Source organism: Rhinopithecus roxellana, chromosome 16 (assembly GCF_007565055.1).
Source record: "Rhinopithecus roxellana isolate Shanxi Qingling chromosome 16, ASM756505v1, whole genome shotgun sequence".
NCBI lineage: Eukaryota > Metazoa > Chordata > Mammalia > Primates > Cercopithecidae > Rhinopithecus > Rhinopithecus roxellana.
Window position 1 is genome coordinate 22,898,116 of NC_044564.1, and position 27,257 is coordinate 22,925,372.

A 27,257-nucleotide genomic window follows, 5' to 3' on the forward strand; every position below is an offset into this window, starting at 1 on the left:
AGAGTTTGTTTTACATAAAAATTGTTTAATGAGAGGAAATAGTTATAAGGTGAGGATTCACAAGTAATCAAGTCACTAGTATTTGGCACAAAGTTGGGGGACCATGGAGCAAACTTTAAGTCACTTTTCTGATCAAAGTTTAATGAGGTAAATTGCCTTGTAGGATATAGCCCCCCTAAATGAATGTGTTACGTGTTTTTGTCACTGATCACATGTGTTACATTATCAGAGTCATCATTTTAAACCTTGTGCATTTGGTGTCCTGTGTCCCCCAAATAATTTTTTATTTTGTTGTCTCTTTTTTCTTGGAAATACATAAATATTGTGGACTTTCAAAACTATTTTCTATTCTCTTAACCAGACTGGAACCCCAGTCCAGATGCACTGGTCCTATGCAAGGCAAGGAATGTTGAGTTTGGACCTCTAAGTATTTCCTTCAGTTGACAGAGGAGATACACCATGGTAAGTGCCAACCAGACAGCCTCTGTGACAGAGTTTGTTCTCCTGGGCTTCTCTGCCTATCCAAACCTGGAGAAAACATTCTTTGTGCTCATCCTGCTGATGTACATGGCAATCCTACTAGGCAATGGGGTTCTCATCCTGGTGACTGTGTCCAACTCCCACCTGCACACACCCATGTACTTCTTCCTGGGGAACCTCTCCTTCCTAGACATCTGCTATACAACGTCCTCAGTCCCCCTCATCCTTGACAGCTTCTTGACCCCCAGGAAAACCATCTCCTTCTCAGCCTGTGCAGTGCAGATGTTCCTCTCCTTTGCCATGGGAGCCACAGAGTGTGTCCTCCTGAGCTTAATGGCGTGTGATCGCTACGTGGCCATCTGCAACCCCCTTAGATACCCTGTGGTCATGAGCAAGGCTGCCTACGTGCCCATGGCTGCCAGCTCCTGGGTAGCTGGAAGCACTGCTTCCATGGTGCAGACATCCCTTGCAATGAGGCTGCCCTTCTGTGGAGACAACATCATCAACCACTTCACCTGTGAGATTCTAGCTGTCCTGAAGTTGACCTGTGCTGATATCTCTGTCAATGTGATCAGTATGGGAGTGACCAACGTGATCTTCCTGGGAGTCCCGGTTCTGTTCATCTCTTTCTCCTATGTCTTAATCATTGCCACTATCCTGAGGATCCCCTCAGCTGAGGGGAGGAAAAAGGCCTTCTCTACCTGCTCTGCCCACCTCACTGTCATAATCATCTTCTATGGGACCATCCTCTTCATGTATGGGAAGCTCAAGTCTAAGGACCCGCTGGGGGAAGACAAAGAAGACCTTGCTGACAAACTCATTTCCCTTTTCTATGGGGTGGTGACCCCCATGCTCAACCCCATCATCTACAGCCTGAGGAACAAGGATGTGAAGGCTGCTGTGAGGAACCTGGTATTTCAGAAACGCTTTGCCTTTTGATGTTTTGGGGGAACAGATGTCCCTGTAACTCTTTGCCTCTTGGTTGCTTTTACCCACAAATCTCAGAAGAGAATGTTCCCTAAAGAAGATACATGTGAAGAATGACTACCCGAAAATTGAAGTACTTATGTAATAGAGCACTTTAGCTGTGATTGGACCCAATTAAAATATTGAAACCTAGAACCCAGGGGAAGTGTGGCTTGAGGGGATGGAAGCAGAATGCTGCTGGGTATACAAGGAATGATTTTTCTGTTTCTCCATTGTTCTAGTCTGAATTCACCTTTGTGAGCAGATGGTTCCTCTGTTTTGGGAAAAACATCCTCTGTGTTACAAAAATGTAAAGCCAAGATTCTACTCTTGAAAGGAGGCACTGAAGACACCGTGGGACAGAACTTCATGACCCTGCCCACCTCCCTAGCACAGTGCTTCCCAACCTGTGTCTTGCCATGGAGCACATTGAAAATAATGGGATGTGTAGGCACCCTGGGGTGAGTAGATGAGTCTTTTCATGGCTGAAGGCAATTCACCTGGGGGCTTAGGTCACCACAGGTTCTGCTTAGTAATCCCAAGAGGACTCTGAGCTTCGTACATCTGTAGCCTGTGGCACATTAGCTGAAATGTTTTGCCTGAAGCAGAATGTATCTTCCCTTAGCCCCTGCTGAGAGGACAGTCATGCTCTCTCCTTTGGCTACAGATAATTGGCGAGTTGACCCAAACTGGGCAAATCATATTTTCTCTCCAGGGAATTTGGAATTTGGTCATAGAGACACCTCATAGTTGGCACAAAGCTCTTGAACTGTTAGACCATGTAAAGAGGGCACGAATGTGGCCCTATGTCTAGCAAAGAAGAGAAAGCTGGTCTGCAGAGAGAGATGATAAAGCAAATGCACAAAGAGGACCAGACCTACATGAAACAGAAATAAAGGCTGCAATATTTAGGCTAGGTATTGGAGAAGGTTTTTCTTTTATTTTATGGGAAAATTTAATCCTGTAGAAAGAATAACAGGTATTTATCTTCCAGATCCAAAGATGATCTGCTCATGGCTGGTGTGTGTGTGTGTGTGTGTGTGTGTGCACAATTTTTAATTTTTTAAATTTTCCTGGGTACACAGTAGCTATATATATTTATGGAGTATATGGGATATTTTTATACAGGCATGCAATGTGTAATAATCACATCAGGGTAAATGGGGTATCCATCACCTCAAGCATTTATCCTTTGTGTTACAAACAATCCAATTATACTCTTTTAATTATTTTTAAATGTACAATTAAATTATTTTTGACTATAGTCACCCTGTTGTGCTATCAAATACTAGTTCTTATTTATTCTATTTTTTGTACCCATAAGCCATCTCCACTTCCCCTCTACCCTCTCATCACCATTCCCAGCCTCTGATAACCATCATTCTACTCTCCATCTCCGTGGGTTCAATTGTTCTTTTAGCTTCCACAAATAAGTGAGAATATGCAGAGTTTTTCTTTCTGTGCTGCTTATGGCCAATCTTGTTCTTCTGATAACCCTGTGGATTATTTCTTCCTCTCCTTAATTATTCTAAAGCAAATCCCAGATGGTAATAACATTCCATCTTGAAATATTTTAGTATTTATATCCAAAAAAGATTAGTACTCTTGTAAAACTATAAAGTGCCATTTAATATTTAACATATAAATCACCTAAAACTCAATAATTCTTGATATCATCAATTTTCCAGCATTTATATTTCCAGAAATGCCTTATAAGTTATTTATTTCAATTTTTAAATTGAACCAGGATCCAAATAACATTATACATTGTGATTTGTCTCTGATATGGTTTGGCTGTGTCCCCACCCACCCAAATCTCACCTTGAACTGTAGTTCACATAATCTCCATGTGTTGTGGGATGTCATGGGAGGGACCTGGTGTGAGGTAATTTAATCATGGGGGTGGTTACCCTCATGCTGTTCTCATGATAGTGAATGAGTTCTCATGAGATCTGATGGTTTTATAAGGGCCTTCTCCCCCTTTTGCTTGGCACTTCTCCTTGTTGCTGCCATGTGAAGAAGAACATGTTTGCTTCCCCTTCTGCCATGATTGTAAGTTTCCTGAAATCTCCCCAGCCATGCTGAACTGTGAGTCAATTAAACCTCTTTCCTTTATAAATCACCCAGTCTCAGGTATGTCTTTATTAGCAGTGTGAGAATGGACCAGCACAGTCTCTTTCAATCTACATTTCCCCCTCCCTTTTTCTATCTTTCCCTCTATCTCTGTTCCTACCACCAGCACCCTGCTTTTAGGCTAGATTTTTTTTGGAAGGATTAGTTTCTCATTATAGGAAACTATATAAAGTTTACCACAGTCTGATTTTGCTGATTGCAGTTCTGTGGTGTCTGTCTTTCTGTTTCCCGTACATTGGTGATTAGATCTAGTTACTTAAGTTTTTTTTTTTGGGGGCGGAGTTATGAGCTCATGGCTTCTGAGACCTTTTGCATGACGCTAGTATCTTTGATGACTTCCCACTATCTGTATGTCAAGATATTACAAGCTCAATATTCACACTTCCTTCCCAGACCTGAAACAACTATTTTGTCTAAGGAGCTCCTTTTTTCCTTTAATGGGGAATGGTATTTAGAAGTATAATCTGGGTGCTAGGGTTACTATTGAGTTTCCCATGGTTTCTAAATGTTTCAGTGGAAAGAGCTATGAAAACTATATAATATAATAATTGAATTATATGTATGCATGATATATAAATATATATTTAGATTTAGATCAAATACATAAATCATACATACATACAATTCAAATTAACAGCTATAGATTTTTTACCTAGCTTCATTGATTTTATACCTGTATCTCCTTCTTCTATGTACTGTCTCCTCATTCCAGAAATGTTTGGAGATGGCTTTAAGTTATACACACATAATGATGTCAGGAGTTAACATTGAGCACAGCTTCTATAAAGGGCAGAATTCAATCAAGCTGTCCAGTGGTGTGTGTCTGGGAGTACTGGGGCTGATCATAACAGTTGAGGTGATGATGTGGGCTGTTTTCTCTCGCTTTTCTCTCGCTTGTTCCTGAGCTTCCTTCAGGAGATCTGAGTCTGGGAGTGAGGCACTGGGTGGCAGTGGGCTAGGAAAGAGTTGCAAGATAAATTCAAGCCTGGAAAGAAAGATTCCAGACTGGAACCTCAGGGCATCTTGCAGCTTGGGAATGACTTTCCTAAATCGTGATGAGGGCAGTCATAGGGCCCTGCTCACCAGGGGACTTTGGCAAAGAAGGGCACATGATGCAGTCAAGAAGGAAGCTGGCAGATCACCTCTAAATGGGGTCCAAAGTCCTGAATTCTGCATGCCTGCTCTGCTCGAAATAGACGTTTCCAATATGTAAGAGCCACTTAGAAAAAAGAAGTTTGTTAAATATTTGGAAGGATGGAGTCACAGTCAAAAACTACATATCTGGGGTCCATGGTCTCCAAGATTTTAATATCATGCTTCCTTACAATTTAAACTGTATTTGTTTATTGATTTATAAAGTATATAGGTATTCTACTGTACCAATATGTTATGGACATTTACAACGTTTACAAAAATAGAAGTTCAAAAAGATAGGACAAATATAATTTTTTAAAAAAAGAGCAAACATGGGACAAAATCAGAGGAAAATGAGGGTAGGCCACACATTCATTCATTCATTTATTCAGCATCTATGTATTGAGAGTCAGTTGTGAGCGAGGCCCTATTTTTATACTAAGGAAACATCTGTAAATAATACAGAAAAAAACTTATCTCTGTAAAACTTATATTCTAACAGGAGAGAAATAAGCAATAAACAATTATGAAAATAAATAGGATGTTAGAAAATTTATGGACTCAAGATTGCATAAAGGATAACTGAACACATGCATCTAATTTCATTCCTCCTAAACCCATAAAAACTATAGTCTTTCTTTCTTTCCAATAAAATTCACAAGGTTAAGGAGAAGAAGTAAGACATCAACAGTGAGAACATTGTGAAAGTTAGGAAGCAGATGAACTAGTGCTAATTGCCATAGCAGATCTGACAGAGCCAAATCCCAAGCCAGAATCTTGGAAAGATAAGTGTCTTACTCCATTTTCTGCTGCTTTAACAGAAAATCTGAGACTGCATAATTTATAAATAATAGACATTTATTTGGCTTATAGTTCTGGGGGCTGTGAAGTCCAAGAGCATGGCACTGGCATCCAGTGAAGGCCTTCATGTTGCATCATCCCATGGCAGAAGGTGAAAGAACAAGCAAATACGTGAAACAAGGAGAGAAACGAGGCCAAACTCCTGCAGTAACTCACGCCTGCAATAATGGCATTAATCCATTCATGAAGGCTGAGCCCTCTTGGCTTAATCACCTCTTAAAGGTCCCATCTCTCAGCCCTGTTACCATGGCAATTAAATTTCACCATGAGTTTTTGAGGGGGCATTCAAACCATAATAACTGGCAACAACTAGATTTGTAGCACAGAGAAACTCATTACACCAAGTACCTCTAGGACCAGGGTGAAGGAAGCACTGCTAAAAAAGGAAGACTAGGTGACAAATATGTAAGAAACAGAGTCCCTACACCCCTTCATTCATTCCATGACATTAGTCAACTATCTCTTGCCCACCTCAACAAAAGTTTTATTCTCTGTAGAGGGTAAAATCATGGCTCTCTGGACTGGCAGAAAACAGCCACAGTTGAGAGCATGGGTACTTTACTCTTTCATAGAGTAAAAAAAAATTAGCATAAAAGATCAAGAATCAAAATGGCTTCTGATTGCACCAGAATTACCTTCAAATTCAGAAGGAAGATGATTTCCAATAAGTTCCTAGAATTTCACACACTACTGTGATGATTAATTTTATGTGTCAACTTGACTGGGTCATGGAGTGCCCAGATATTTGGTCAAATATTATTCTGGATATGTCTGTGAGGGAGCACCTGGATGAGATTAACATTTAAATGCATAGATTGAGTAAAGCAGATTGTCCTCCCTAATGTACTAAGCCTCATTAAATCAGTGAAAGGCTTGAATACAACAAAAAGGATGAGTAAGAGGGAACTTTTCCTGCCTTTGAGCTGGGACATTAGTTTTTTCATCAGCTCTCCTGGCCAACCAGCCTGCTGACTACAAATCTGGGGACTTGTCAGCCTCCATAATCAGATGAGCCAGTTCCTTACAACACACACACACACACACACACAATTAGTACGATTCCTCTCGAGAACCCTGGTTAAGACACCCACCAAATTATCGGTCAGGAGGTTAAATAAAAATATGTTCAGACACATAAGATCTCAAAAATGTGTATACAATACACTTTTTCTCAAGAAGTTATTGAAGGCTGGGTGAGTGGCTCATGCTTGTAATCCCAGCACTTTGGGAGGCTGAGGTGGGTGGATCTTCTGAGGTCAGGAGTTCAGAACCAGCCTGGCGCCCATGGCAAAATCCCGTCTCTGCTAAAAATACAAAAGTTAGCCAGGTGTGGTGGCATGCACCTGTAATCCCAGCTGCTCAGAAGGCTAAGGCAGGAGAATCACTTGAACCAGGGAGGCGGAGGTTGCAGTGAGCCAAGATTGTGCCACTGCACTCCAGCCTGGGTGACAGAATGAGATTCCATCTCAAAAAAGAAAAAGAAGTTATTCAAGAAAGTGCTCTATCAAAATAAGAGATTAAACCAAGAAATAGAAAGAAATTGACAAAGGAAACAGAAGTTCCAACCCATAAAAGAGGTGTAAGGAGTCCCCGGGACAGTAAAAGGAGATCCTGGCATGACAGTTGTACACCCTGCAGAGAAGGCAGCCAGCCCAGAGGGCAGCCCTACGACTCCAGAGACAGGCATGTCAAGGGCTCTCGTTCATAGGCCCCTGCTGCCTACAGTGATTAATTTGAGGACAGAATGCCCCAGACAGCCTGGCCCACATTCTTTCCTGCACTGGCCTTGTCTTGGCCATGCATGTATAAAATGCCCTCTTCTCTCTCTGTGTCTTGCTGACTGGGTTAGCGGAGGACACTCATTCCACTCCAGAGAGTATTCTGCTTTGATCTATTCCCAAGAGTGGGAAGAGGACCATACTCAGAGCTTAGAAGCAGGAAACATAAAACAATCCACTCTCTCTGATGATATTTCTGCCAGATGTCTGGTACCTGGCCACACTACAGCACTGTCTGACTTACACAGAAGGGACTATTGAAACTGACAGCTTAGATTCTCAGGTGAGTCTTCCCCAAAATAGTGGCAATATTTTTTTTTTCAATCAAAAAGCTAGATTTGTCAGTCAGAATGACTATTATTAAAAAGTCAAAAAACAACAGATGTTAGTGAGGAGGTGAAAAAAGGGAAACATTTATACATTGTTGCTGGGAAGGCAAGTCAGTACAACCTCAATGGAAAGCAGTATCGAGATTTCTCAAAGAACTAAAAATAGAACTACTGTTCAATCTACTTTTTCACACAATGAATTTTTTTTTTTTTTTTTTTTTTTTTTGAGACAGAGTTTCGCTTTTATTGCCCAGGCTGTAGTGCAATGGTGTGATCTTCACTCTCTGCAACCTCTGCCTCTTGGGTTCAAGTGATTCTCCTGCCTTAGTCTCCCAAGTAGCTGGGATTACAGGCATGCACAGCTAATTTTTATGTTTTTAGTAGAGATGGGGTTTTGCCATTACATAATTAATTCTTTTCCTTTATGTGGATACCCAGTACTGGTATCCACATAAAGGAAAAGAATTAATTATGTAAAAAAAGATACCCACATTGGTACATTTATTGCAGCATTATTCACAACAGCAAAGACGCAATCAATCTAAGAATCTATAGACAGATGATTGGATAAAGAAAATGTCGTCTATATACACAATGGAGTACTCTTTAGACATAGAAAAGAAGGAAACCATGTATTTTGCACAACATGGATGGAACTGGCCATGTTGGATGGCCAGTCTTTTAAGTTATGCAGCCCGGAAACAGAAAGTCAAATACCAGTGTGTCCACATGGACATGAAGTGTGGAATAATTGACACTGGAGACTTGGAAGTGTGGGATGGTGACGGGGGCTGAGGGAGGAGAAATTACTTAATTGGCATAATGTACATTATTTCGGGTGATGGTTGCACTAAAAACCCAGACTTCACCATAACTCAGTATATCTGTGTAACAAAACTTCACTTGTACCCCTTAAATGTATTGTTTTAAAAGCTAGGTTTGTAATTATTACTCTATTTTTCAAAATGGAACAATCCATTGTACACTAGTACATTGTAGAAGGTCAAACTGTGAAGGAAATGAAGGGAATATATATTAGCTTTCTTTTGCTGCATAACAAACCACCCCACTATCAGCAGTGTGAAACACCTCATTAGTAGCTCACAGTTCCGGAAGTGAGAAGGTTGGGTGAGTTAGGCGGCGCTCTGAGAAGATGTCAGCTTTCAAGCTCATTGCTAGTGGTGGCAGAATTCAATTCCTTGTGTTTTTTAGACTATGGTCCCGGTTTCCTTACTGGCCATCGCCAGGGGTCATGCTTAGCTCCTTGTGGCAGCTCTCTGGTTCTTGTTCGTGGCTCCCTCCATCTCACAATCAAGAAACAGCATGTGGAATCCTTCCCACACTTTGAATCTGGCTTCTCCTGCTACTAACCAGAGAAAACTGTTTTTAAAGGGCTCACTTGATTAGGTCAGACCTCGCTGGATAATCTTCTATCTTAAAGACAACTGATTTGGAACTTTAGTTACATTGACAAAATCCCTTCACAGCAGTACCTAGGTTAGTATTTGATCACCGCACGAAGGGAATTGTGTGATCATGTGGGGATCATTAAGATTCTGCCTACCACAAAATGATTTCCATAGAAGTCAAAATAATGGTCACTTCTGGAAGGGAGGGAATAAGGAAATATAATTGGATAAGGAAATAAGAGGGGCTTCTAAGGTTCTGGAACATCCTAATTTTAACCTGAGTGGAGGAGGGGGACATGGTAGTATATTTTCTTATTTTTCCTTGAATGGTTTACATATGCTTTTTACACTCGTTTGTATGTATATCTCACAAAAAGAAAAAAATTCAATGCAAGACAAAATGGCTTATGACTATGAATGTGGCATGTACTTGAGTCTAGGATTTTTAGAGCTAGAAGACAGGCATGTTCATTTGTGTATAAGACAGGCATGTTCATTTGTGAAAGAGGTGGTCAGGATTGCCCAAGCGTTTTTGCTAAACTGGGCAGGCTCTTCTTGCACACCAAGAACATCTGTGGAATGAGAGCTCATCGTATGGGCCACCTGCCATCTCTGGTATTAGAATTAAATGGGAAAGGGAAAACTGGAATGTGATTAAGAAACTACAGTGTATCAGAAAACAGTGATCCACATTGAAGATGCTTCTGGTTGCTGCCTCAGTTTTGGATCTCAGTTTTGGATCTCAGAAGTGGAGGTTACTAGATCCCAGTGGTAAATCAGCAATGCTCTCACAAATGCACAGATATAGTATACTCATGCACACACACACACAGGAAAAGACTCAGCTGTTGGCAACAGGACACCACTTCTGTGATCAACTGCTCTTTTTCAAGTCCACAGCTGCCTTGCCTCTGAAACTCTCTGGTAGAAGCCATGACCAGATTCACTTATGACCCTTTAAAGGTCTGGTCTGGGTAGGAACTGCCTAACAGAACCTATTTGGTGGGATGCTGACAAGAGATCTTCTAGGTCACTGGCTTTCATCCAAACGTGAGATCCTAAACCCTTTGAATTTGTAAATGGCCAAGGGGACTAACCCACAAGGATTTGTCCTGTGTGGTTTCATATTCCCCCAGATCTATCATGGACTCTGGTGACAGTTCTCATGGACTGGGGGTTCTTGTTATTTTGGGGAGGGCTAGGGTGATCCTTCCTCTCTGATACTTTCCAATAGCCCAGTAAAATGGGTAGGAAGAGAGGGAAGAGAGAAGAAAGTATTTCTGGAGAAACTTCAGAGTAATTGGATCACGGGGACATAATCCCAGATGTATAAGAAGTTTCTTGACTTGGTAACTTGAATTTCCAAACTTTAAATGACTTCAAGGACTAGAATAATCCCAATAGCAGGATGAGATTTAAGTGGCTTTGTATGAGCAATGAATGGTTTCTGTGGATTTTACCAAAACACAGAACAAAGACAAGAAAACGTTCACCCATTTCAGGCACTAACTCATCTGGCTGCTGCTTTCTGACCAGATTGGCTATTTTTGGCTTCTGGACTACTCCCAGAGCCCAGAGAAGTAAATTTGAATCAACACATTTGTTGAAAAGGTAAGCGAGCACTTTTAAAAGAATATAGAAACTCTTGTGGGCCCAGCTCCATCCCCGGTAGCATACCTGGTGACTAAGTGGCACAGGGGGAATTTTGAAGGAAATAGAAAAGGATGTCTCCATGGTGCAACAGTCCAAGAATGAGAAATCCATGAGACCATTTAGTCCCTGGGATGGAATATCTCTGATAATAATCTATTCCAAAGTAAGCATCGGGAAATGAAGTTCCAGAGAAGAAAAAGAACTTCATGATTCCCATGCATTGATTGGTTGGCAAATGCCAGTCCTATTAATACGTGCTCCAGAAGAGTCTGGCAAGTGAGTGAGTGAATGGACAAATAGCCCAGGGTTCTGTAGATCTCAGAAGTGATCTAGAAAAGAGGAGGCAGAGAGCATCTTAAAGTGCTCACAGGCCGGGTGCCGTGGCTCACGCCTGTAATCCCAGCACTTTGGGAGGCCAGGGTGGCAGGATTGCTTGAGTCCAGGAATTTAAGCCCAGCCTGGGCAACAAAGTGACACCTCGTCTTGACAAAAAATTAAAAATTAGCCAGGTGTGGTGGCACAGGCATGTGGTCCCAGCTACCTGGGAGATTGAGGCAGGAGGATCGCTTGAGCCTGGAGGTTGTGGCTGCTATGAGCTGTATTTGCCCTAGTGCACTCCAACCTAGGTAATGGAGTGAGACTCTGTCTCAAATAATAATAATAATTTTAAAAAGTGCTCACAGAGCAGAATGGTCAGGGATTGGGGATGAGGCATACCAGTTTTTTCTACCAGTCCTAGGTCTCAAGGGGAAAAAACATACAAATCGAATATAACATTTCTTGCCAAAATTGAGCAAAGTGAATCATCCACACATGTAACTTGAAGTAAATGTGTGATGCCTGTCTTAAATATGATGAGGAAAATTAAATCTAATCAGGTGACATTTGAAACCTCTCTATGGGGTGGCCAAATACCACCAAGTAGATTTTGATCAAATTCCTGCATTTTATTTAAAGCAATATAGAGAACCCTTTGAATTGTCAGAGATGTTCTCCAATTGCTCAGCAAGTCTGGGCTTCCTCACTGGCTGTCTGGGCACTTTAGGCATCAGAGAATCATGGAGCTGGCCCTCTGAGTTCGTGCAAGTGACATATAGACACCATGGTCAGTTGCAATCAGACCTCCCCTGTGATAGCGTTCGTTCTCCTGGGCCTGTCTGCCCATCCAAAGCTGGAGAAGACATTCTTCATGCTCATCCTGCTGATGTACCTGGTGATCCTGCTGGGCAATGGGGTCCTCATCCTGGTGACCATCCTTGACTCCCGCTTGGACACACCCATGTACTTCTTCCTGGGGAACCTCTCCTTCCTAGACATCTGCTATACAACCTCCTCAGTCCCGCTCATCCTTAATAGCTTCCTGACTCCCAGGAAAACCATTTCCTTCTCAGCCTGTGCAGTGCAGATGTTCCTCTCCTTTGCCATGTGAGCCACAGAGTGTGTTCTCCTGAGCGTGACGGCGTTTGATCACTACGTGACCATCTGCAACCCCCTTAGGTACTCTGAAGTCATGAGCAAAGCTACTTATGTGCCCATGGCTGCCAGCTCCTGGGTAGCTGGAAGCACTGCTTCCATGGTGCAGACATCCCTTGCAATGAGGCCCTTCTGTGGAGACAACATCATCAACCACTTCACCTGTGAGATTCTGGCTGTCCTGAAGTTGACCTGTGCTGATATCTCTGTCAATGTGATCAGTATGGGAGTGGCCAATGTGATCTTCCTGGGGGTCCCAGTTCTGCTCATCACTTTCTCCTATGTCTTCATCATTGCCACCATCCTGAGGATCCCCTCAGCTGAGGGGAGGAAAAAGGCCTTCTCTACCTGCTCTGCCCACCTCACTGTCGTGATCGTCTTCTACGGGACCATCCTCTTCATGTATGGGAAGCCCAAGTCTAAGGACCTGCTGGGAGCAGACAAACAGGACCTTGCAGACAAACTCATTTCCCTTTTCTATGGGGTGGTGACCCCCATGCTCAACCCCATCATCTACAGCCTGAGGAACAAGGACGTGAAGGCCGCTGTGAGAAGCCTGGTATTTCAGAAACACTTCCCACAGTGATAGTGGAGGGGTCCTGATGGCTCTGTGCTTCCTGACTGCTCCCACCTGAGAGTCTCAGAGGACAAGATGAAAGACCAAGTAGATCAAGGGTTACATAGGTAATCTCATTACACAGAATCTCATTACATAGAAGGGCTCTGTAGAAACAGGAAACATTTAATGCAGCTCCACCAAAGTATGTTCTTGTTTGTCTAACCTTGTAGTTCTCATTCTCCGTGACAGATACTGAACGAATTGATGTCAAGCAAAAGTAACTCTTCACATTTTTATTGTTGGATGAATGAAAAGCTCTAGTCTGTAGGTCTTTGATTCAATTGCTCCATGGCTTCTTTCTTTGAACATATTTGAACATATTTGGCTGCTGCTTTCTGACCAGATTGGCTATTTTTGGCTTCTGGACTACTCCCAGATCCCAGAGAAGTAATTTGAATCAACACATTTGTTGAAAAGATAAGTGAGCACTTTTAAAACAATATAGAAACTCTTGTGGGTCCTTACTTTTATGTTACCTTTCAAGCTCTTCCTACTCCATATTAAATAACAGTTTTATCTTTCTCCTCATTTTTTTTTCTCCTTGTCATATAAATTCTTTAAACTGTTTGCTGAATTTTTCTGTCTCTGTATCTTCATAAATTAACCTGTAGCTTTGTCTCTCTCTCTCGTCCTCACTCAGAGTCCTCACCAGAAAATCATGGTCTTGGAGAAGAGAGGGGAGTAAGGAAGGTGTGGCAAAACTGATGCAAGGGTCAAGGGCACAGGCCTCTTTTCTTTTTCCTTTTGGAAGATATCATTCATCCCTGGACTCTGTCCTGGATACCAGTGGCCTCTCATGAGCCATCAGAGTAATGCGAAAACCGAGGAAAGTCCAGGAGGATCAAATAAATTGTATTAACCACCTGACCTGGCTTAACCAAGCATGCAGCCAAGTGGCAGCCATCACTTGTTTTCCACTGAAGAATCCCTGAGGCCACATAGTAGTCAGAGGAAGACAGAAACAATGCCCACCAGGGAACATCTAAGAATCACCCACATGATTGTGAGGAATTCCAAGTCGGCTCCAAATAGTGATCAGTCTAGAAGTCCAGTTAAAAGGATCAGCAGAATAGAAAATTTCTGACATAAACTTTTAACCCCATAGAAACAAACTGACAATTAAAATAAAGATCCCAGCACTTTGGGAGGCTGAGGCGGGCGGATCACCTGAGGTCAGGAGTTCGAGACCAGCCTGGCCAACATGGTGAAACCCCCATCTCTACTAAAAATACAAAAATTAGCCAGGCGTGGTGGCATGTGCCTGTGATCTCAGCTACCCGGGAGGCTGAGACAAGAGAATCACTGGAACCCGGGAGGCAGAGGCTGCAGTGAGCTGAGATCGTGCCACTGCACTCCAGCCTGGGCAGCAGAGCAAGACTCCATCTCAAAAACATAAAAAAAATAAACAGCCTTGGCCGGGCGCGGTGGCTCACGCCTGTAATCCCAGCACTTTGGGAGGCCGAGGCAGGCGGATCACGAGGTCAGGAGATCGAGACCATCCTGGCTAACACAGTGAAGCCTCGTCTCTACTAAAAATACAAAAAATGAGCCCGGTGTGGTGGCGGGTGCCCGTGGTCCCAGCTACTCGGGAGGCTGAGGCAGGAGAATGGTGTGAACCTGGGAGGGGCGGAGCTTGCAGTGAGCCAAGATCGCCCCACTGTACTCCAGCCTGGGCAACAGTGTGAGATTCCGTCTCAAAAAAATAAATAAATAAAAAATAAATAAACAAACAAACAGCCTTTGCTGAAAATCAGTTAACGTGGGGAGATGGTGAAAATGTTAAAGAAAATTTTCAGTAGTTTTATCAATGGAATTAAAGAGGCTTTTGAATCAATAAAACAAGAGTTGTCTATAAAAAAAGAGGCTAGGAGAAAAGATATCTGAGCGATAAGAACATTTTCTTGGAAAAAAAGTTCACAATTTTTGAACAAATACAATTCAATAGATAGTATTTAAGACAAATCTTAAAAGGAATTTTTAAATTAAAAACAACATTTTGGCCAGGCACGGTGGCTCACGCCTGTAATCCCAGCACTTTGGGAGGCTGAGGCAGGTGGATCACGAGGTCAAGAGATCGAGACCATCCTGGCTAACACAGTGAAACCCCATCTCTGCTAAAAATACAAAAACTTAGCCAGTCATACCAGCAAGCGCCTGTAGTCCCAGCTACTCGGGAGGCTGAGGCAGGAGAATGGCGTGAACCCGGGAGGCGGAGCTTGCAGTGAGCTGAGAACGGGCCATTGTACTCCAGCCTGGGCAACAGAGCGAGATTCCATCTCAAAATAAATAAACAAATAAATAAATAAACAAACAAACAAATAACTTTTTAAAAATCTTTTATTTTAAGTTCAGGGGTACGTGTGCAGGATGTGCAAGTTTGTTACATAGGCTGCTCTCCTAGACTTAAAGGGGAAAAAAAGACAAGGAGGTTTAAGCTGTTTGAGAAAAAATTAGAGGCATGGAAGATAAACCAGAGGAACCCATTATGAAATTCATAAGAAGAAAATAGAGCAGATGAAAACAAATAATGTTTAAAACCAAAAAAGAAACATTTCCTCAAACAGAAGTTTTAGGTCAAAGATACTTACACACGCATGATTATAGCAGCACAATTCGCAATTGCAAAATTGTGGAACCAACCCAAATGCCCATCAATCAACGAGTGGATAAAGAAACTGTGATATATATACAATGGAATACTACTCAGCCATAAAAAGGAATGCTTTAACGACATTCACAGCTACCTGGATGAGATTGGAGACTATTATTCTAAATGAAGTAACTTAGGAATGGAAAACCAAACATTGTATGTTCTCACTGATATGTGGGAACTAAGCTATGAGGATGCAGAGGTATAAGAGTGATACGATGGACTTTGGGGTCTTGGGGGGAAGGGTGGGAGTGGGGCGAGGGATAAAAGACTACAAATAGGGTGCAGTGTCTACTGCTCTGGTGATGGGTGCACCAAAATCTCACAAATCACTAAAGAACTTACTCATGTAACCAAATACCACCTGTACCCCAATAAACTACGGAAAAATTAAAGAAAAAAAGATAAATTTTAGGTCTTTTGTTCATAAACAGTTCACCACTAGGTAAGAACTGTGGCAAAATAGATACCTTATCTAGATCCAAGGATATGTTTTGATTTCCATATGTAGCAGGATATTTCTAGACTTTTCCATAGAAGAAAACAGATTACCTAACAAGGAATAAGGATCTGACTGCCACTGGCCTTCTGCTCTGCAGTCCTATATGTAGAAGTCCGTGGAACAATGTTCACAGAGCTCTGAGGGAAATGGGTTAAGGGTCAGAAGTTCTACACACAGACGACCATTGCACAGGCATGAAGGTTAAAAAGACATTTGCCATTATGTGAAAACGAAGAAAGTACACACCTCTCTAATTTTGTTTTGAACAAGAAATTTGATTTAAGAAATTCTCTCAACAAAGAGTTAAAAATAAATGACTGCAAGGATGAGGGAGACACAGCGTATACAATATAGTGAAAAATAATGAACTGCAAAGACCCATAAAGTCTAATCAATTCTTGATGCTGAATTGCTGATTCCATTACCCACGGAAAGTTGAAAAAATGGTCAAAAACATGACCCCAAACTTTCAAAGAATGGATAATTTCTGTGTTATCTGTGGTTTTCATAGGATAAAATAATATGGAGACCTTGCCAAATCATTTTATGCATAACAGTTAACTCCTTGAGGACAGTAACTACATCTGTCCCATTTATTTTTCTACTCTTCATAGCAATTACAGTGCTTGGTACACACTAAATACTCAGTAGGTATTTGCTGAGCATGGAATGAGTATTCTGACACCAAAATTTAACAAAGACAATGCAAAAAAATTTATATAAATGAAACCATTTTTAATATCTATTAGCTGATGGAAAGCCAATGTGTATTAAACAAATAACACACATTACCCACCGGCATATTCTTAGGAATAGCAACATGGCACAACATTAGAAGAAGTCTTATTTTTAATGTTTTTATAATGGAGAAGTTCAAACCCCTATACGAAAATTAGAAAGAATAGATCATTAACTTCAGGTATTTTTATCCAGATTCAATAATCACCTCATGGTATATCTTGTTCAGCCATGCACCTCCTCACTTCTCCCACTTCTGAATTATACTGAAGCAAATCCCAGATCACGATAGCATTTCATTTTTTTTTTTTTTTTTCCAAGATGGAGTCTCACCCTGTTGCCCAGACTGGAGGGCAATGGCGTGATCTCAACTCACTGCAACCTCCACCTCCCAGGTCCAAACGATTTTCCTGTCTCAGCGTCCCAAGTAGCTGGGATTATAGGCGCACACCACCACACCAAGCTCATTTTTGTATTTTTAGTGGAGACGGGGTTTCAACATGTTGGCCAGGCTGGTCTCAAACTCCTGACCTCGTGATTCGCCCGTCTCGGCCTCCCAAAGTGTTGCGATTACAGTCGGGAGCCACTGCACCCAGCAGCATTTCATTTTTAAATAGTTTAGTGTGTATCTATAATAAACGGTAGACACTCTCTTTTTTTCTTTTTTTTCAAGATAAGGTCTCACTCAGTCACCCAGGCTGAAGCTTAGTGGCATGATCACAGCTAACTGCAGCCTCAAATTCCTTGGGCTCAGGTGATCCTCCCGCCTCAGCCTCCCAAGTGGCTGGGACTACAGGTGTGCACTACCACACCCAGCAAATTTTAAAATTTTTTATAGAGACCAGATTTTGCTGTGGTGCCCAGACTGGTCTCAAACTCCTGGACTCGAATGATCCGCCCACCTCAGCCTCCCACAGTGCTGGGATTAGATTACAGGCATGATCTTTTAAGCATAATTAAATTACCAGCATCACATCTTTTAAATATTATGTTAATATCACCAACTCTTCGCTTACTATTCACATTTATCCAAATGTCCTTTTTTTTTCTTTTTTTTTTTTTGAGACAGAGTTTCACTCTGGGCAATAGCCCAGGTTAAAGTGTAATGACGTGATCTCAGCTCCCTGCAACCTCCACCTCCTAGTTCAAGTGATTCTCCTGCCTCAGTCTCCCAAGTGGCTGGGATTACAGGCATGCGCCACCATGCCCAGCTACTTTTTTTGTATTTTTAGTAGAGGTGGGGTTTCACCATGTTGGCCAGGCTGGTCTCGAACTCCTGACCTCAGGTGATCCACCCGCCATGGCCTCCCAAAGTGCTGGGATTATAGGCAAGAACCTCTGCACCTGGCCCCAAATGTCTTTTAAATATATTTCTTTTTCAATTTGTTTAACTTAAGATCTTTAAAAGGTCCCTTATAATAAGTGGATAAATCTCTTAATCTATTTTTCCCTTTATTGCCTTTGTTTCCTTACTGTGTGTGTCTGTGTAAGAAACTGAGTTGTTTGTGCTGGGGAATTCCCCATGGCCTGCATTTTACTGATTGCTTTCCCATGATATGTGTCTCCTTTTCCTGCATACCAGAGGTTAGATGGAGAAACTTAACAGTTTTTTGTTTTGTTTTGTTTTGTTTTGTTTTGAGACAGAGTCTCACTCTGTGACCCAGGCTGGAGTGCAATGCTACAATCTCAGCTCACTGCAACTTCCGCCTCCTGGGTTCAAGTGGTTCTCCTGCCTCAGCCTCCCACGTAGCTGGGATTACAGGCGTGCACCACCACACCTGCTAATTTTTGTATTTTTAGTAGAGATGGGGTTTCACCATGTTGGCCAGGCTGGTCTCAAACTCCTGGTCTCAAGGGATCCACCCGCCTTGGCCTCTCAAAGTGCTGGGATTACAAGTGTGAGCCACCACACCTGGCCAAATGTTTTCTTTTAGCTGTAGTTAATGACTCATGATTCCTAAGTCCTTTTCACATGCCGCTAATAGTCTTTGATGGCTTCCTTGCTTTCTGGGATGAGAAGACGATTCAGGTTCAACTTTCCTATTTCCTGTGCCAGCCTGAGAATCAGCAATTTCTCCAAGAGCTCTGGATCTTTTATTGGAAAATGATATTTAGATACCATAATCTGAGTGCTAAAGGTGTTCCTTGCTACTGAATTTGTCATCATTTCTAATCCCTTTTTATAGAAAATGTTAGAAAATACAGTTTTGTTCTTTTTTTTTTTTAAGGTAAACTATGACAATTTCACACTGATACTTCCACCTTATATTCAGGTCTATAGTTTCCAGGTAACCTCAATAAATATACATGTGTAGCTTCTCAATATATCAGAAATCTTGATACTCAGTGACACTAACATAATTGATCATTTGATTTACTCCACAAATATACACACAAAATAATTTTGGAATAACAATACTAATACTACCTTCATCAATAGAATACTAAAAAAAAAAAAGAAAAAAGCTTAAGATTCTAAAGAACTTTTCTTCTTATTCTTGTTTTTTATTTTTTCTTTTGTTTTATATTCCTTTTCTCCTTAGGGTCATTCCTGCTAGATATGTACAAATTATTGATTTTTAAAGTTAGTTGGGATAATTTCTCTCTTATAGTTATTTGGTTTATATATTTCATTTTGCTTTTGAATTTTGCTTTTTACCATCTTCTAAGTATAAAAATGCATGGCTCTAAAGTCAAATCCAGCCAAGTGCAGAGGCTCATGCCAGTAATTCCAGCACTTTGGGAGGCTAAGTGGGAGGATCACTTGAGCCCAGAAGTTCAAAATCAGCCTGGGAAATATAGTGAGACTTTATCTGCATAAAAATGTAAAACTTAAGAAAAAATTCCTCAAGCATGGTGGCACATGCCTATAGTCCCAGCTACTTGGGAGGCTGAGGTGGTAGCATTGCTTGAGTCCAGGAAGTGGAGGTTGCAGTGAGCCAAGATTGTAGCACTGCATTCCAGCCTGGGTAACAGAGTAAAATCCTGTTTCCAAAAAGAAAAAAAAAAGAAAAAGAAAAAATAATTTAAAAAAATCAAAGTCAAATCTACAAGAGAAGGTATACTTAATGAAATCTAACGTTTATACTTGTCCCCTTCATCCCGTTACCTTCCTCACTTAACAGATAACCACTTCTCTTAGGCCGGGCGCGGTGGCTCAAGCCTGTAATCCCAGCACTTTGGGAGGCCGAGACGGGCGGATCACGAGGTCAGGAGTTTGAGACCATCTTGGCTAACACGGTGAAACCCCGTCTCTACTGAAAAATACAAAAAGCTAGCCGGGCGAGGTGGCTGGCGCCTGTAGTCCCAGCTACTCGGGAGGCTGAGGCAGGAGAATGGCGTAAACCCGGGAGGCGGAGCTTGCAGTCAGTGAGCTGAGATGCGGCCACTGCACTCCAGCCCGGGCGACAGAGCAAGACTCCGTCTCAAAAAAAAACAAACAAACAAACAAACAAACAAACAAAAAAAAAAAACAGATAACCACTTCTCAAATTTAGTGGTTTATCTTTCCATTTAAAAAATATAATATATGGATATATTCATATTCTCCTACCTAAAAGATAGCACACAATACACACTTTCTCCACATTGCCTTCTTCACTCAATGATAATTCCTAATGATTACTCCATAGTTGTACACAGAGATGGAGAAATCACATTTGAGTAAGTTTGGGGAATGTAATTTCTACAATATATTATTCACCAACTCATTTTCTCTGCCCCAGCCCTTTTCACTTCAGTAGATTTGCTCCAGACTTCTAACATTAATAAATTGTGAATAGGTCCAAGATTTTATGAGAGGCAGTATCAGAATAATTACATTACAAGTTAAGTTTGGATGCTGAGCCTGGCTCTTCCTCAAATGCCCTGCATTGTCCAGGGCAAGACCCTTCCCCCCGACTCACAGTCTCCACAATTGTGCAATGATATCAGATTATTCTCAGCTCTTAAATTATCTGATTCTCATACAAAATCAAAATTCTCTTCAACCATGGGAGAATCACCAAGCAGCAAGGGGTGGGGCTAAAGGAAATTGAGCCAAGTAATATCTCGCCGTAAAACTGCAGCACAGACCACGCCTTCCTCCTCAACAGTCTGTGGAGCACTCTTATTTGCACACTGCACACTTTCCAGCAAGTCCGAGGTGTATCTTTTCCAGCAAGTCCGAGGTGTATATGGCCACCATGGTGCTTACTTGGGCACAGACAAAACTGGCTTCTGATGGTCTCATTATATTTGAAACAGGCAAAAGATGTCACTTCTGTCATCCAAAGTACTCACCCTCAGGGCCTCTGGAGGGAAACCTAGAGTCTTTAGCTGAACCTTTAAGATCTTCCAAAATCTTCATAGACCACTAAATTCCTTCTTACATCCTGTCCTCTAATTATACTACCCCAGCCCTTATTATCTACATCAATGACCAACCACACATTTTCAAACACCTTGCCTTTGAGCTGTTTTGAGTTTAGAATGCCCTCTCCTCCTCCATTTATTACCATGAAAATGCTACTATTTGGAGATCAGCTTAAATATCACTTTTTCTGAGAAGACTTCCTTGACTCTAAGTGAGGGCTAATGACGCCTTCCTTGGCCTGCCTACAACATGTTGCTTCTAATGCAAAGGTAGCACTGACTTTACTCAGCCTTATTTGAATTATGGATATACCAGTCTCCTCCTCTAAACTACGAGCTCCTTAAAGACAGGCTACATGTCTGGTATACATCTATGCAATCGCCCCAATTGCCCACCATAGAGCTTGGCACACAGTAAGAGCTCAACAAATGCTTATTAAAATGAAAGAAATGTATCTCAGAAATCCCAGTTCTTGCTATATAAGCAAGAGACATAAGGGTAAATTTCTACCCAAAAACAAATACAAGAATGTTTATAACAGCTTTACTAATAGCCAGAAAATGGAAATAGCACAAAAGTCTATCAACAGTAGAATGAATACATAAATTATATTATACTTATTTAATGGGATGCTGCACTACAATTAAAAAAACAAGCTACTGATTTCTGCAGCAAAACTTGCAGTACATATGAAAACATGATACATCAAAAACGTGAATGTATCTCACATGTTATGATGTATAAAAAGATACACACGAAGGATTATATACTGTATAATTCCATTCATATAAAATTTTAAAAAGCAAAACTAATAGATGTTAACAGAAGTCAGAATAGTGGTTTCCTCTAGGAGAGAGGGAAGAGAGGGGAATGTAATTGAGGAGGGAAGTAAGAGGGGTTTCTAAGGTACTAGAACATTCTAATTTTTGACCTGGGTAAGGGGTGCATGGTGTGTATTTTCATATTTTTCCTCGAATGGTATGCGTATGCTTTTTTTTTTTTTTTTTGACAGAGTCTTGCTCTGTCGCCAGGTTGGAGTGCGGTGGTGTCATCTTGGCTCACTGCAACCTTCGCCTCCTGAGTTCAAGTGATTCTCCTGCTTCAGCCTCCTGAGTAGTTGGGATCACAGGCATGCGCCACCACACCCAGCTAATTTTTGTATTTTTACAAAATACAAACCATTCTGTTGGCCAGGATGGTCTCTATCTCTTGACCTCATGATTCCACCCGCCTCAGCCTCCCAAAGTGCTGGGATTACAGGTGTGAGCCATCGTGCCTGGCCTGCATATGCTTTTTATACTCTTTTGTATATATAATATATCTTACAAAAAGAAAAATTCAATGCAAGGCATAATGGCTTATGACTATGAATGTGGCATGTATTTGATTCTAGGACTTTTAGAGCTGGTGTACAAGGCAGGTGTATTCATTTGTGGAAGAGGTGGAAAGGATTGCCCAAGTCCTATTTCTTGCTGACACTGGGCAGGCTCCTCTTGCACACCAAGGACATCTGTGGAATGAGAGCTCATCACAACACCACCAGTATTAGAATTAAATGGGAAAGGGAAAACTGGAATGTGATTAAGAAACTATAGTGTATCAGAAAACAGTGATCCACATTGAAGATGCTTCTGGCTGCTGCCTGGGCAGTCACAGCTCTCAGCTTTGGATCTTAGAAGTGGAGTTTACCAGATCCCAGTGGTAAACCAGCAGTACTCTCACAAATGCACAGAGGATACTTATGCACTCACACACAGGAGAAGACTCAGCTGTGCACAACAGGATGCCACTTCTGTGATTGACTGCTCTTTTTGAAGTCCACAGCTGCTGTGCCTCTGAAACTCTCTGGTAGGAGCCATGACCAGGTTTATTTATGACCCTTTAAAAGGCTGGCCTGGGTAACAGCTGCCTAATAGAACCTATTTGGTGGGATACAGACAAGAGATCTTCTAGGTTGCTGGCTTTCATCCAACCCTAGGATCCTGAATTTGGAAATGGTCAAAGGGACTGAGCTACAAGGATTTTTCCCATGTGGTGGGTTTCACAGTCTCCCAGGTCTATCATGGACTCTGGTGAGAGTGCTCATTGACGGGGGTTCATGTTAATTTGGGCAAGGCCAGGATGATCCTTTCTCTCTAATGTTTTCCAACAGTACCACAGAATTGGTAGGAAGAGAAGGAGGGAGGGAAGAAACTATTTCTGGAGAGACTTCAGAATAATTGGATCATGTGGACATGATCCCAGATGTATAAGAAGTTTCTTAACTTTGTGACTTGAATTTATAAGCTTTAAATCACTTCAGAGACTAGAAAAGACCCCATTACAGAGTGGAATTTAAATTGCTTCATATATGCAATGTGTGGTCCTTTGTGGCTTTTGCCCAAACACAGAACAAAGACAAGAAATGTAACTTTCACCTATTTCAGGTGCTAACTCATCTGACTGCTGCTTTCAGACAAGATTGGAATTTATAGCCCCTTATCAACATATTTTATGATAAAAACAAAGGGGGCAACTTTTTAAAGATTTGTAACTTTTTTTTGCTCACAACTCGAACTCTTCTTGACTTAGCCCCATCCCTGGCCTCAGATACAGTGGCACACGGGGAAGGACAAGAAACAAAACACTTCTCAGTGTTGCAAAAGGAAGTCCAAGAGAGAAATGTATGAGAACGTTTGGTCCCTGGGATGGAATATTCTGTAAAATAATCTATCCCAAAGTGAGCAATGTGGAAATTGGGGCCCAGAGAGGAAAAGGGACTTAATGATTTCCATGCATTGAGTGATTGGCGAATGTCAGTTTCCCCAGTGCCTAAGTCTGATATCTTCCTATTAACTCATAATCCTTGAGTGAAGCTGAACCATCATCACATTCACAGGGGCAAACCTAGAGATTTCCCTGCCTGTGTCAATATGAGGAAACACTTTCTGGCAGTCAGAACTGTGCAAAGAGAAAAGATGAACCTGGGCAGGCAATGAGATGCCTTCCCAAAAAGAGATCAAACAGATAATAGGAAGGCAAGTGGTGACAAGCTGGGATGTAGTCAGAGAGTCAGAATAAATGACAGGAGGTGCCTTCCCTGCAGATAAGACATGAGAAACAACTAGAAATAAATGAAAAGACATAAAGACAGATAAGTTCTCCTGGGAAAGAGCCAGCTCCAGGAACAGGTGACCAACATACTGGATTTACCCTGGATGAGAGGTGAGAAAAACCATTGCTCCAGGCACACAGAGGGCCAGACTCTCCCAACTTGAGCTTTGCCGTGTTCTCAGGTGAGGCTACACACTATTATTACTCAGGCAGACCAACTCCAAACTGACAAGAATGGCACCTGTGGTTCCAGGAGATGACGGCAGCTTCCCATTCTCGTTGCCTCCCATATAGCCCTTCCTGTTCTTCGAATCATTCCCTGAAAAGACTTCTTGATCCCGTTCACCACCCAAGCCACTGTGTATAATCTTTTAGGTCACCCGTCTCCCTCCCCAAGCACCTAGAAGCCTCCCACACTCTGGCCGGGTTGAAGCCATCTCAGTCCCGTACAAACACTGTCATGGCTCCACACACCGAGTGCTTCAGAAGAGTTGGCTGGTGAATAGACAAATGATTAAATACCACTAAGTTCTGTCTAGATTGTGAGAGAGAAATGAGGGAGAAGAACAGTTCAGTATCTAAAAGTAACTGGAGCTAGTTGCAATGGCTCATGCCTGTAATCCCAGCACTTTGGAAGGCCAAGGCAGGAAGATTGCTTGAGGTCAGGAGTTTGAGACCAGCCTGGGCAACATAGTGAGACCCTATCTCTACAAAAAATAAAAAATTAGCCGGGCACAGTGGCATGTGCCTGTAGTCACAGATGCTCTGAAAGCTGAGGTGGGAGGATCACTTGAGCCCAGGAGGTCAAGGCTGCAGTGAGCTATGGTCTCACCACTCTACTCCATTATGGGTGACAGAGTGAGACCCTGTCTATAAAAAAATGAATAAATAAATAAATAAATAAGGAAAACAGAAAACCTCCAATTGAATGATAAAAGACGATCGATAGATGCTATTACTTAGAATTATCTGAAAATGATTTTTAAAGCAGTATAATAAAAATTCCTCAACAAACAATTATAAACATGTTTGGGACAAAAGAAAAAAAGAGAAAGTCTCAGCAAATAAATAGAAGATATAAAGAAAAAAACAAATGGACATTTTAGAATTGAAAAAAATGCAACAACTTATTTTTAAAACTTAATAGATAGGCTCAACAACAGAATGGAGGGAAAAGATTAAAGAACCAGTGAACTTGAAGACAAAACTTTGGAAATTACCCCAATCCCAACAACACTGAAAAAATCCACTGATGAAAAAATGAAAGGAGACATGAGACCTGTAGGATTATAACAAAAGATCTAATACATGTGTCATCATAATATGGAAAGGAGATGAGAAAAGTGGAGCTAAAACAGTATTTGAAAAAATAATGGCTGAAAATTTACCAAATTTTTCAAAATACATAAACCTTCCAGTCCAAACTCCAAACTGGATAAACCCCAAAAAATCCATATCAAGATACATCACAGTCAAACTTTTGAAAACTAAAAGACAAAGAAAAAATATTGAAGCAGTAGAAGAGAAAGAACACTTCATCCACAGGGAAAAAATAATTCGAAGAACAATGAATTTCTCACAAGAAACGAAACAGGCCCAAAAGGAGTGGTGCAACATTTTTCAAGGACTGAAAATAAAGAACTCTCAGCCCATAATTCTATATCTAGTGATGTAAGAATTCAGTCCTTCAGGAATGAAAATGTAATGAAGACATTCTGTGATGAGGGAAAAGTAAGAGAATTTGTAATCAGCAACTCTACCCTAAACTAATGGCTAAATAAGTTCTCTAATAGAAAAAAAATTATAAAATAAAGTAACTTGAAGCACCAGGAAGAAAGAACAATGGAAAGAATAAAATATGAGTAAATGTAATAGATTTTCCATCTTCCCTTGAGTTTTCAAACTTACATTTGATGGTTGAAGCAAAATTATAACACTGCCTAATGTAGTTCTCAATGAATTTAGAGGAAATATTTAAGACATTTATCACTGGGGGATAGTAAAGGCATATACGGGGAGGTATGAATTCTGCACTTCACTTGAACAGATGAAATGTGGCTACTGCTAGGACACAATAAGTTATGCATGTATAATATAATACCTAGATTAACCACTAAAAAATCTTTACACAGAGGCGCATTCAAATGCACTGTATATAAATCAAAATGGAACTCTAAAGTATATGTAAGTGACGCACAGAAGGGCAGGAAAAGGAAACAGGGTAACAAAAAGCAGAAATGTCTTAATCTGTTCAGCCTGCTGTAACAAAATACCATAAACTGAGTAATTCTTACAGATCTGGAGGCTGGGAAGTCCAAGATCAAGGCACTGGCAGATTCAATGTCTGATGAGAGCTCACTTCCTCATACACAGGCACATTTTCACTGTGTCCGCACATGGTGTAAGGGGCAAGGGGTCCCTCTATTATATAAAAGGGCCTCTTTTATAAGGGTGCTTGTCCCATTAATGAGAGCATGGCTTCTATGCCCTCATCACCTCCCAAATGTTTCACCTCATTATGCCCCATATTGGGTATTAGTTTTAAACAAATTAATTTGGGGTGACATATATATTTAGTCATTTCAAGAGGGAACAAACACAAAACAAAAATAAAATGGTAGACTCAAACACTGAAATATCAATAATTACATTAAATATAAATCATCTAAATATGCCTATTAAAAGACAGATATTTAAAGAGTGGATTAAAAATTGATCCAACTACATAGAGTTTACAAGAAACTTGTTTCAAATATAAAAATACAGGTAAATTGAGAGAAATAGTATGGAAATTGTATCAATTGAAGCAGGAAAAAGCACTTTTAAAAAATAACACCGCCGGGCGCGGTGGCTTAAGCCTGTAATCCCAGCACTTTGGGAGGCCGAGACGGGCGGATCACGAGGTCAGGAGATCAAGACCATCCTGGCTAACATGGTGAAACCCCGTCTCTACTAAAAACACAAAAAACTAGTCGGGCGACCTGGCGGGCGCCTGTAGTCCCAGCTACTCCGGAGGCTGAGGGAGGAGAATGGCGTGAACCCGGGAGGCGGAGCTTGCAGTGAGCTGAGATCTGGCCACTGCACT

The 27,257-nt window shown here is 41.3% G+C and overlaps 1 protein-coding gene and 1 pseudogene across 1 annotated transcript; both read left to right on the forward strand.

Moving 5' to 3' along the window:
- Positions 1-459: 459 nt before the first annotated feature.
- LOC104672608 (olfactory receptor 13C7) lies at positions 460-1,419 on the forward strand. Its single transcript, XM_010376436.2, has one exon. It carries the CDS (start codon positions 460-462, stop codon positions 1,417-1,419), a length of 960 nt encoding a protein of 319 aa, XP_010374738.2.
- A 10,426-nt stretch (positions 1,420-11,845) lies between these two features.
- Positions 11,846-12,802, forward strand: LOC104672616 (annotated as a pseudogene).
- Positions 12,803-27,257: the final 14,455 nt, after the last annotated feature.

Excerpts from the sequence above, each read along its gene's own strand:
- LOC104672608 (XM_010376436.2), top strand. The coding sequence starts at position 460 with ATGGTAAGTGCCAACCAGACAGCCTCTGTGACAGAGTTTGTTCTCCTG.